Source organism: Strix aluco, chromosome 3 (genome assembly GCF_031877795.1).
Source record: "Strix aluco isolate bStrAlu1 chromosome 3, bStrAlu1.hap1, whole genome shotgun sequence".
Lineage (NCBI taxonomy): Eukaryota > Metazoa > Chordata > Aves > Strigiformes > Strigidae > Strix > Strix aluco.
The window spans coordinates 5162577-5174981 of NC_133933.1; the positions used below are offsets into that span (position 1 = coordinate 5162577).

The following is a 12405-nucleotide window of genomic DNA, read 5'->3' on the forward strand; positions in this document are numbered from 1 at the left end:
ATTTCTGAGGGTTTCTTTTTCATTTGGAGTGAGATAGAGAGTTGAGTAAGATAGTAAAAGAATGAATTTTCAGTTTGTTAAGCCCTAAAGCAAGTATATCGTGTGCCTAACCATCATGTTTCTCAAGAGAGTTTTTTTCCCAGGCATCTCTTTGGATAAGTACTAAGGATCTTAAAATCAGGTTTTGAGAGGCCAATATTATGAGCAGGTAGGGTAGAAAGACTTTGTAAGCTTCCTTTCTGCAGGCCCTTCTTTGCCGAGTTTTAGTGACAAAAAGGAGTGAGCTTGCCCTAGGATTTTAAGAGCACATATTTCTAATAGAACTTGGCAGTTCAAGGGCTAAAGAAGCATTTTAATCTTCCGTGCCCACCCAGTCTCTATACAAATGTAAATATGTCTGTCTTTAACAATTTGCCAAGAAATGTGGTTTTAATTTGTTAGCAGCAATCCCACTCCCTGCAGCTCTTTCAGAGTCAAGTCACAAGTCTGGCGGTGCTTTGACGTTTTTCTCTGTCATGGTGTCATTGTTTATATGATGTCTGCTTCTGCTGTCCTCCTTTTTATGCCTGGAATATTTTTCTTTAATTATTTCACTGCCTAAAAGGAATTTGGGATTACTAGACAGGATGAGAGCAGATTAGCTTTTTTTCTTTCTTTAACAAGTCCTGAAGTTCCCATAGGAAATAAATAGTATTCCCAAAACAGACAGTGTTTTTTATTTTTTTTAATTAACTAAAATTATTAAGCCTAATAAAGAAAATAAAGGAAGTATCACCAGTAATGGCTGAGTGTCTTAGTAGTATATGGGGTGTCCATTGTTGTTATTTATGACTCTCTTTGCCTTCTATTGTGGACTTATTCCAGCCTTAGGGAGTTTACATCACTCCTAATAGCAAAAGGCTCTCTGGTTCCCACAGAGTCTTTCAAAGACTGACTCATATGCCTTATGTTAATTGTTCAGCTCTCAAAATACACCACTTAGAGGGTGTGGTTCCAAGGGGAAAATCTACTGTACTTAGAGGGCATGTTCAGAAGTGTTTCACATATAAATCATTTTGATTTTTAATTTTTTTAATGCCTTAACCCTTTTCTATCACTGCTTTGTGTGATAAGTTATTTGAAAGCAAACTGGAAGGTTGACGATGGCATAGTGAGGGAATGTGTTAGCCCTTCAGCTCTGGACCATTAACTCCAGTCTGACTCAGCTCACAAGTGACATGGCTTCGTCATCTTTGACTCTCTCCAGGGTCTGCTCTTCACACCCCGGATGACGGAACTCTCCAGGCAACGATCACGCACTGTTCGTAATCAGATGCAAGTCAGAACTGAGGTTGACTGTTTATCTGCAGTAGCGAGTACGTGTGGACGGGAGCTGTCCCCAGTCCTCCTCTGGAGTTTGTACAAAGTGCCACTTCCCACCTATTGCTTGGAGTTGCCTGAGCAGAGTGGCGATCCTGTCGGGCTGCCGTGTTGATGTCCTCAGCTGAGGACCGAAGCCGGTCTAATAGTATTAGCCTTACCAGTTACTGTAAAGCAGAACAAGGACAGCTCAAACGCTTCTGCTTGTGCTCCCGTTCTCTGGCTAAGTCAGAGTGCTCCCCAGCTGCTTCGATACAGAACGATTGTGCAAGAGCCTTCAGTCTGAGTTGTGTGAACGTTTCTGAAAATCAGAATAGTTTCTACCGACTTTGCAGTTAAGAGCCTGTGCCTTTTCTTAAAATTAAACTCTTGAGTATCTTAGTAATATTCCCTTCTTTAATAGTTTACAAAATATGAAAATGTATTTAGTCAAATTAGGGGACTCCATACCTCTAACGAGAATAGAAGCAGCAATTAATCCCTCAGATTAAACTAGTTAGGCTTGATTTCTGAGGTTGAAATCCCATTGCATGTACGTCTCTTGTGTTTTTTGCCTGCTGTAAACACGTGTTGCAGCATTAGTGGACAGAACTTCACGCATCTATCGATACACACAAAAACATTTGCATAATTTTCCCTTGAAAGGAAGGCTTAAACCAGCTGTAGTTTTTTAAATTGTCGAAATGGCTTTATTTCTTTGCCTGACTCCCCTCTTTCTGCTTACAAAACAGGAAGTTGTTTTCACTGGCTTATTCTTCTGGAAAGAGCAGTGAGGTTTACCCCCTCTCTTTTAAAATAGAAATAAAAATAAAAATGGGCAGGGCTTAATCCCCTGTAAGTGACGGGTTCCTGAGGGGTGTTCCAGGCAACGGTCATGTACACGCTTTGGCCTCACGCCTCCACAGTCTGTCTCTACTTTCTTCAGTTCTTTCGTAGCGCCTGGCTCCAGTGTGCTGGCTTCACTGTGCAGAGCAAGAAAGGGTATAAACAAGTGCTCCTACATTTGCTGAGCCCCAGTCAGAAGTTGCATCGGGCAGGCTGATGAAGAAAAATACTATTAAAGAAAAGGAGATGCACAAAGCCTCTTCTCTTCTTGACTTTGCCACGTGTTTTTCTCTCTTCTCCATAGCCTCAGAGATAATACTTTTTTGAAGTACGGGGTAGTTAATAGTGAAGTCAGCAAATGGCTCTTCTCTCATTGAGCTTGTTTCGCTGTGAAAGGAAATGCTCGCAGCTTGAAGAAAAAGAGCATTTTCCTTCCCTCCCTCTCGCCCCAATCTTGCATTATATAAAACCATGGTGCTGCTGTTAGCTGAGACCAGAAAGAATTCCCCTGTTGTCCTGTAGTAGCCAACCACTACAAGCTGTGAGCATTTGAATGTTAGTATTAAAAGTTTTAACCCTTACCTTCTTATATGAGCAAATAACACTGTATATTTTTTTGTAAGTATGGAAAATTATGGGGATTCTTCTGAGAATAAGTGTATAGACCACTGCGCCAGTCAGTCTCTTCAGAAAAAAACCTGACAAACATGCTCCTGTCTGCAAGAGAGATTCCTGGCATTTGTCACAGTTTGAGCCACAAAGATGTCAAATATTTGCCAACAGTTTCCTCAGACGGTTTGGAAAGCTACATCCTTTGCATTACAGTCTTGTTTGTTTGCAGTATATTTTAGCATATGAAATATGTTTGTTGGGAGTCTGAAAGGGGAGGGAACTGACTAGACTCCCAAATATTAAAAGATTAAAAATAATTCTGTTTCTCTTAGACTGCTCAGATCAAAATAATAAAGAACATCTGTAAGTCTTAGTATTAGAAATGGAGTTTTATGTTGAATAATCATAGCTTGATGTGTCGTGTTTTAAACCTGCGTTTTCTTTTGGAGCAGAAAGAAGAACTTTCCAATGGGACGTCTGAATATTTTACTGAATCTGCTGAGAACAAGGAGCCTAAGATTAGTCGGAATGAACAAATAAAGCAAGACATCTTGAAAGAAATGTATGTCACTATTCTTTCTAAGGTGTTAAATTTATAATCTGGTAGAATTTGGGTAAATAGAATCTAGCCTACATAGTAAAATTTCAAATAATATAAACTCCTTTAGAAAAGATTATTTTAAATTGCTAAGAGACCACTACTCTAGTGTGGAAAAGCACATAAAATGATTGTCGTTGTTTTGTACGGCATGAAAAAAGCTATTACAACCCACATAGATAGCTCGCATAGCACTAGGCAGAATCAAAACAGGGTGTTTTTTCCTTGAATGAAGATCTGAGCCAGAATAAACATGTGATGCTTGAAACTGGTGAAAAACACTTTGCAAAGATGTTTGTTGTTCGTTTTGAGAGCCTGCAGTGTATCATGATATTAATCTGGATCTTCTGTTGCAGTTAAAGAGTGTCCCAGGTGTAGTGGATGGGGAGGGTTAGTTGGTCTGCTGAACATTTTACTGGTCCTCTGCTGTACCAGGATGCCATTCTTACTTGTGCGAGCTCTCAGTAGCCCCAAATCAATGTGGAATCGGGGATTTGCTGTGAACCTTGGCAAATTTTCTTTTTACCCACGTTGTCCCATCTGTGTTGTCTTTAGAAATGAGATTAGATTTGGAGGTGTGCCAGCTCTACCTATTTGGGAAGATCCCCCTTTCTGAAGGGCTGGAAACTGCTCGGCATCAGCAGAGCAGCAGAAAACGGTCTCGGCATGGGACAATCTATAGTAATATTTTTAGACTCAAAATCTTACATAGGCAGCTTCAGCACTTGTGTATGAAGTTCATCTTATAGCCTATGCAAAATCTAGATTTGTAGGAAACACGCTGCTGAGGAGTGTTTATGTACTGACACTCTATCAGGTCCCTTGTGATCCCATTTTCCTGTATAATTCCTTTTAGAATATCATCTACTTGCATTACCCCAAGTCCTTCCCAGATGAACGGGCTTGATACCAGATGAGTAGTGGTTAACTTTAAAGTGATGCTTTGAAATGTCCTGGGAAAAATTCCAGAGGAACATTCTAAAATAGAGATTAGAAACTCTCACACAGAGACGCGCACGCTGCCTCTCTCCGCCTGCTCCCATCTATTCTTTAGATACACATTATGCATGTGAATATATGGGAATGGTTTGAAATCATTTAGGCACTTATGAAATACTATTTTATCTAGCCAGTCTGGGAGGGAATTCAACATACTTCTGCCGTGTTGACCTTTAACATCTGTAATGAATCCAGTTCTGCCTCTTGGAATAGAATGTGAACTCCTTCATGGCTTAGTCATTAATAAATAGGGTTCCCCTAGTGCAGTGGAAAATGAGATGGATGACACTTGATATTATCCACACTAGACAAAACGCTGCTTGTCAAGATGATATACGGGGTTTTTTTCCACATTCAGAAAGAGGGTTGCCCTAGTGGTGTTTCAGAGTTTGCAAGAAGGGCGGATTGAGGCAGCGAAGATTCTTTTTAAATTTAAAACCGAAATTCCTTTTTATTGCAGTGTGAAAAGGACAAAAACAAGGAGAAGGAGTACAAGCAAACCTCAAATCAGGAAGGACTCCAAGAAAGTGTGTCTTGGCTCAGTGGACTCGCAGACAGGGAACAGAAAGAACGACTGTCAAACTTCTCTCGGTCCTCCATCTGAAGTGAAATGTAGGAGTAGAGGACTGTTAAAGGACTGCACAAATACAGCTGAAAGCAACTTGGAGCTTCCTGTTTTAGAGCCGGAAAATTATGTTAATCAGAGACAGCCAGATGATGTTAGCAGCCAGCAAAAACCTCCCTCTGTGGAGTGGTTGAAGTTGAGCCCTCTAAGCGAGAACCCTCCTTGTAGCTCTGAGTCAGCACTGCTAGGTCCAAAACAAAGTCAAAGAGTGACCAAAACACAGGCTCAACAAAAGAGCTGTGGTGCAGGAGAAAAGTTAGAGCATTTCAAAAAAGTATCCTCTGAAGAAACTCCTTTAATTCCTAGCAATACAGAAATGAATAAGTCCAATGGTGATTGTTTAGGTCCATTCCTGGAGGAGAAGACCCCACTTAATTCCGGGTTGTTTTCTAAACAAGACATGACAAAGACTGCATCTGATGAGGAGTCACTAACTTTGGGAAAAAACCTCTCCCGGCCTCTTTCTGTGAGGAACAACATAGTGCAGACAAGCCAAAATGAGCCAAGCACAACCCCTGAAGAATTGTCTGTGATGCCATCATCTTGTTTAGAACTGCAGCCCATGTCTTCAGAGAAGCTTATCCAAAAGAGAAAAAAAGAAGTTGAAAATGGTCTCGGGAGGTTAAAACTGCGAAGGCTGAAGAAGTCATAAAGTCTAAAATATTACCTTGGTGGCATGGGTGGACAGCCACGTTTGTGTTCAGGAGCATATGCAAAAAGTAGGAAACTCTTCAAAATAATGAAAGATAATAAAAATACAAAGTTAAAATTAGATAAGACTTTTTAAGAAAATTTAGTTAACTAAGTATCTTAGGCATTTGGAACTGTAGTGAAGATAATTCTGTGAAGTCTTTAGGAATTAGAGTTTAATATTGTACAAACCAGGGTAGTATTTATAGCAAGAAAAATCTCTTATAATATTTACTAAGCAAAATTTTAGATCCATATATGTTTTAGTACTCCTAAAAAGTCCTATCAGCTGATGACAGCAAAAGTTAAAACCACTTTCGTGATCTGTTAGCAGCTGCAGTTATTCAGTGTTTTGTTTCTGAACACATAGTTTATTTTAGTAATAATTAATCCTTTCTGTGTTAGGAAGTTCATGGTTTATTCACATGATCTTTACAGCAGTAAGGCAAATTAAGGTTATTTCAAATAAATCTTTAACCAGGATTTAACGTTGCTGATAATTTAAAGCCCACCTTTTCCATGGGGTTTCAAAATCCCTGTGGTTTCTGCTTGGGCAGTTTTGATACGAACATTTATTTCTAACCCGCGTTGTGGATACAAGTGATGATGCGTTCAGTCTTTGGAAAAATGAGGATTGGTTTTATACGTGCAGTCACCTGGACGTGCAAACATTGCTACTGGGAGAAGTTCATACATAAACACGCATACGCATCTTCAGGCAGTCATGTTTCAAAATCAGGCCTTGTTTGTGTGCAAGGACAACACACTGTTTTTCATGTATTAGCGATGCCCGAGTTATTTGTTATTTTAAGATAGAGGTAATTTTGAATTGCTCACTGCTTTTCCATACCGCTTTTGTAACTCATGTGCTAATGAGCTAAGGAAATGCAACTTTTAATTCATGCTTATCTTTTTTTAAATGTTTAAAATAAAATTATAAGCAGTTTTCTTTCATAATTCTCTTAAAATCAGTGTGACCACAGACATTATACGTGAAGCAATTTTGAAAAATGTTACTGACATGTACTTAGGACTGTGAATATCCTCATTTAGGTTAGGAAGGCGACTCCCATCCATAAGCATTAGCGTTGGCAGTGTAATACAGGTCCTGATGAGTGTTAGCAACTCAGCAATTGACAGCAAGACACTCTCGATCAAACAGCATCTTTCTGCTATAAATAATTTCTGCTTTTGCTATAAATGAAAAAGATTCTGCATGCCTGAAGACATTTTCCCTTTTTTTCTTTCAGCCTGTTTGCATGAGGTTTCTCACAGTGCTTTGCAATAAGGTCTTTCCTAGTAACAGCAAAACCGAGCTGGGTTTGGAGGAAGAATAGCCTGAGATATGTTTACTGTTGTCTTTTGTATGGACTCGAGATACTGGGCCAGGAAGGCAGTAAAAAGCACATTTTGATGGACTTAAAAGAGGTATAAGGACATTTAATTAAGTATTTATCAGAAAAATAAGAATTATTAAGGTAGAATAACTTAGTTTATATTAAAGTCTTAGTGTAGATTTTCTGAGTGGCTTCTTTAAGTTCTTACTTCAGTGAATAAATGATAACAAATTGTACAAGCACATATTTTAGACCACAGTTTTAAATTTCCATTATTTCTACTTTGCTTTTACCTTGGATCTTTGTGATGATGTTCTTGGTTGTAACAGATAGCTACAGGAGAGGTTTAGGTCTTACGCTGTATGATACTGTTATGCAGTGTCAGACAGATGTTGAGTTTATAAAATCAGTTACTTTTTATTTCATTCTGGTCAGGAAAAACACCTTCTGCTTGCTTTTGCAAACTGCTGAACACATGGATTGTATCTGTGAAAATTGTGGATGGTCTTGAGCAAGTACGCCTCAAACTATTACTGCTAAGAAGCTTCTCTTCTTCTTGCATCTGTCCTCTCTTAATCCATTTCACTTAAGTGTTAGAAACCAGAGGGCAACCCCATATAGTTTATCATATCATTGCATACTGTTGTTATATACATAGTTCAATCTTGTAATTATAATTTAGTTTGAACTGAGTAACGTACCTGCATGCACCCTTACAAAGGAATGTCATACGTTTATAGGGGGCTTGTGTAGAATAAACCATTGTCTGTGTAGCTAAAATCACTTGATTTTTCCTTTAGGATATTTTGTTATGTTACTTAAAATGCTGTTTCCATCACCTCACTGATAGCATGGGAACATCCTCCTCCTAAAATGGGGATTGTGCAACACTGAGAAATGTAGGCCTAGATCGATTAAAGGTGTTAGAGCCTAGAGAGTCAGAACAAATACAAGTGCACTTTCTCAAAAGTCCATATTTGCGTCATTCTTACTGTAATTACTGACTTGGTAGGTTCTGAGGCTCTTTGTAGCTGTGTTCTTTAAAAAGTTGTCCCTTGGATCCTCTCAGAAACGCCGTTATTCCGAGAAGAAGCTTTGAATTCATGATTGTTTCTGGATTTTAGATGGTGTCGCCGCTCAAAACTATTGTTTCTTTTGTCTGAGCAGCAGGACTATTATAAAAGTTTCCCTTTTGCAAACCCTCTGGGTGCTTTACGTGATGCTGTGACATCCAGGCTGTACCGCTACTGTATGGCTCTCTTATCTCTGTACTTTAAGGGCAAGGTTGTCTTCTTAGTCTTTGCCTTTATCAGCAATCCACCTGCACCCAGATGACTGGCAGAGGTGTGGTCTGACACGCTCTTGAACCACAAACTCAATTTCCTAAATCAGGTTTAGGGGAGAAAAAAAAAAAAAAAAAAAAAAAGGGAGCTGGAAACTGAACTAGAGTAAAACTTGCAAGTCTTGGCTGTGGCTTTCTGTTACCAATTTGCTTCTGGGCAGCGTTAGCATACCTTTCTGTTAAAAGTAATAAATATTTAAGGCTCTGTTCTGTTCTGAAACTGCCATTGAAGCACAGAAACAATGTCTTGGGTTCATTTTTTTTCTTTTGTGTTTATTTGTTTTGTTGGCTTTTTTCATTTTTAGAGCTTCTTTGAACTCCTCTGAAATATGTGTAGATCTGAGACCGGCTAAAGCCCACAATGCAATGCTCACATTCAAAAATACATGTTTGTCTTAAAGAGAAATAACTGTCTATTCCAAACCAGCCAACTTTGGGGTTGTTTTTTATGTGTTTTGGTTTTTTTTTTTAATGAATCATCTGGTTAATTTGGTCAGTGCTGTTTGCTGATAGTGAAACAGTCCTTTCCTAGCCAAACACTTTCTAATGTGTGCAGACTATCAGTTCCATTATTCTTTACATCAAAGTAGTTGAAAATATTTGTTTAGTGAACTTTTGTGTTTAAACACACATCAAAAGCTAGACCGGCCTTTTACATATTTATTTATAAAGAGGAAGCTGCTGTAAAATCTCCCTGGCCCAGTGTTGATCGGTAGGAAGGCTTTAACCATGGCAAGAGTTATTTTGAGTAATAAGCTTTGTGCTAGCTCTGATAGTATCTGTCAGGTTGTAGTTCTGCATACCAGGATCTAGAGCGTATGTTAGTGTGTTATGACAGTTGTGTGGCCACATTTCTGTGTTATGCTTGACTTGAAGAATTTCAAGGGCACCTGTTTCTAACAAAAATGGAGAATTTTAAGAACCGAAGCTTTTGCTCGCTACAGAAGGTTTTGACCAAGGTGTTAAGTAGCGTTCTGAAGGCGTTTATTTTGTCAGTGTGAACTTCCTTCCTTCTCGCCGCTCTGCGTGTGGGTCACATCAGCTAAGTTTTTATTGACATTTTTACAGCATCATCTCATTGGTTTTGACTGGAAAATGGATCCTTTTTAAAGAAAAAGGTGGAGGAAATGTTGTTTTGTTTGCAATTGGAATAAGAAAGATGTAAAGTACAATTAGACTACCCCAGATTGCATGTTATTAGTATTATCTCCTTGTCTATATCAGTATCAAATAAAAGGTTTCATACTGTGTTAAAACACCCTAATGCAGGCTTGAGCAAACTGAGTTAATAGTATCAAGAGTCTTTTAGCCAACAGTGGGAAGTGTGGGTTGGCCTCAGAAATTAGCTTTAATAAAAGGCACTCCTCGCTTCTTTGCTTTCTGCTTTTCTCTAATAAGCATTAACTAGCACCCAAAACCCTATGTGAAGGGGAAGATGTGGGACGGAGGAATAGCAGCACGCGGAGCCTTTCATCCAAGGGATATCAAAGCGTTCTGCAGCTGAACCTGGGGGGGATATGAATATGCTTATTTTGACAGTTGAGGCAGCACTGAGCATAAGCAATTTCTTCAAGGTAACGCAGGCTGGTTAAGGAACTCGTACTGCAAATTCTTTCATCAACTCGTTCAGGTATTTTTAAGGACAGCTCTTCCATCTTGTTCACTTTTTTCCCCAGATAATTATAAGTGGAATCTGGTAGTGCATGACCTTGTCCTTTTCACAGTGGCAATAAGGTGACAGTTTTAGATGAGGACTGTTTGTTTGTTTGTTGATGGCCCATGGTGAGAAATTATAAACGAGTTGTGAAAATGGTGTAGTGCCACAGGGCATTTCAGCTGCAACCTGGAAATTGTCCAGGGAAGTAATTTCCAGTGTCCTACCTCCTTTACTGTTTAAATTATTCCAGAGCTGGGAATTGGTTCCTGTGAGAGCTGACAGCGCACCTTTTTTCAATGAGAATTTCACTGATTTGCTCCCATTCTATCCAAGTTAGATCCGTTAGTATAGCTGAGACATAGTACCTCAGTAGTAGGAATTGGTAATCCAGCTCCATAACTGCTTTATTTGCTGCCATAATAATTATCTTTTTGATTTATGCATCAGATCATTAAAGAAAAGTGTCTTGAGCTATAATTCTAGAGATGGGCATGCCCCTTTTTAATATTAATATGATCTCATAGTGCTAGAATGAAAAGAATAGAGATTTATTTCTCCACCCTGTAGAGAAACTGGTTGAAACAATTTGCACATCACAGAGAAGGCGCTCGCTGGAAGATCCGGGCTGGAACTCCGGTCTGACGCCCTGTCTGATACCACATTGCTCCATCTGCTGAACCTCCAGCCAGTGGCCAACAGACCATTCAGAACCTTCAGCACCTTCCTCTTCCTCCTCATCACCCCCAGAAACTGGGATTAATCCTTGCACAGCTGTTTTACTGGGGTTTTCCCTCTTTTGGGAACAACGGCTGACCTCTAAAAACAAACTCCGTGTGCACGGGTAAACAGTAATCATGATGGCCACTGGTGTAAATACTGAAAAAGAGGAAGTTGACAAATTCTTAAGTATACTTAAATATTCTCGCTCTGTTTAGAAGGGGAGGGGGAGCTTACTCAGTCGCTTCCGTCTTCTGGGGAGGAAAAGGCTGAATTTGGTACTTCCCTTGTCAGAACTTCTCATCTTTGCATACATTAATGAAAACATCGAGCCTCTGCCTGGTGACTTGCTCCAGCAAAGGGCCAGGGTAGGGGCCTGGGCCTGGGCCGGGGGAGGAGGCAAGGCCGGCTGCAGCCTGAGGGCCAGGGCTGGCAGTAGGAAGCTGAACTCAAGGAGCAACGAGAGCGTAACCTTGTTGGTTTTCTAGCTTGTCGGAGAGCTGATTAATAATATTAACTCTTGCTGTGCAGATGTGCCAGCTGGTGTGAGAACAAGTGGTGTTTCTGTGGAAAGGAAAGGAGCTTCATCAGCGAAATCCCTTGGAGGTGCTGGTCTCGTGTTTAGGCCCTGAGCCAGTTTAGGTTTGTCACTTGCTAGGCTCCACGTGTCCCAGCGCTACCTGGCTGTCGTTTGCTCCTGTTAGCAGCGCAGAAAGAGCCGTTCCCAAGGCTTGTCTTTCCCCCCCCCAGTGACATGAATATCTCGGCGTCACGACTGATGTGAGGTGCACAATCAGCGCCTTTCCCCTAGTTCCCTCTACGTAAGACGGGCCCTCTCCACGCGGAGGTGCAGAGGCTTTGATGTGGCTCTGCTCAGCTCGAGTTGAACCAAACCCAGATTCAACAGGTTCAATTAGCTGTAGGTAGAGCAAAGCAGAGGGTGCGAAGGGGAGTAATTTTGTTTATTTATTTATTTAAAGCTCCTCTGTGTAAATGGCAGCTCAGGAAGCACACATTTTTCAGTTCTTGGATGAATAAGGATCCAAAGAACCCCCACACGCTAGCAGCGGGAAACTTCTCCTGACTAAAAGGGTCTGGAGCACGTGTCGTACGAGGAACGGCTGAGGGAACTGGGGGGGGTTAGTCTGGAGAAGAGGAGGCTGAGGGGAGACCTCATCACCCTCTACAACTACCCAAAAGGAGGGTGCAGAGAGCTGGGGATGAGTCTCTTGAACCAAGTAACAAGCGATAGGACAAGAGGGAATGGCCTCAAGTTGGGCCAGGGCAGGGTTAGACTGGCTGTTAGGAAGTATTTCTTTCCAGAAGGGGTTGTTGGGCGTTGGAATGGGCTGCCCGGGGCAGGGGGGGAGTCCCCATCCCTGGAGGGGTTTAAGAGTCGGGTTGACCCAGCGCTGAGGGATCTGGTGGAGTTGGGAACTGTCAGTGTGAGGTTAATGGTTGGGCTGGATGATCTTCAAGGTCTTTTCCAACCGAGATGATTCTGTGATTCCTGGAGTACTAAACTGTGAACTGGCAAAGTATAATTTCCACAAAAATAAATGTGCCTTGGTAGTAGTCTAATGGGAAGGCCTTAAACTTCATGTTCCTATTTATTTTTGTGACAACGGAAAACATTTCATCTAC

General features: G+C 40.7%; 1 protein-coding gene across 1 annotated transcript in view; it reads left to right on the forward strand.

Moving 5' to 3' along the window:
* SLX4IP (SLX4 interacting protein) overlaps positions 1-6665 on the forward strand; it is an 83079-nt gene extending 76414 nt beyond the window's left edge. Inside the window, exons 8-9 of the mRNA XM_074817229.1 lie at positions 3249-3358; positions 4854-6665. Of these exons, the coding sequence (XP_074673330.1) occupies positions 3249-3358; positions 4854-5670 (927 nt within the window). The 3' untranslated portion in view covers positions 5671-6665. The remainder of the gene's footprint in view (positions 1-3248; positions 3359-4853) is intronic.
* Positions 6666-12405: the final 5740 nt, after the last annotated feature.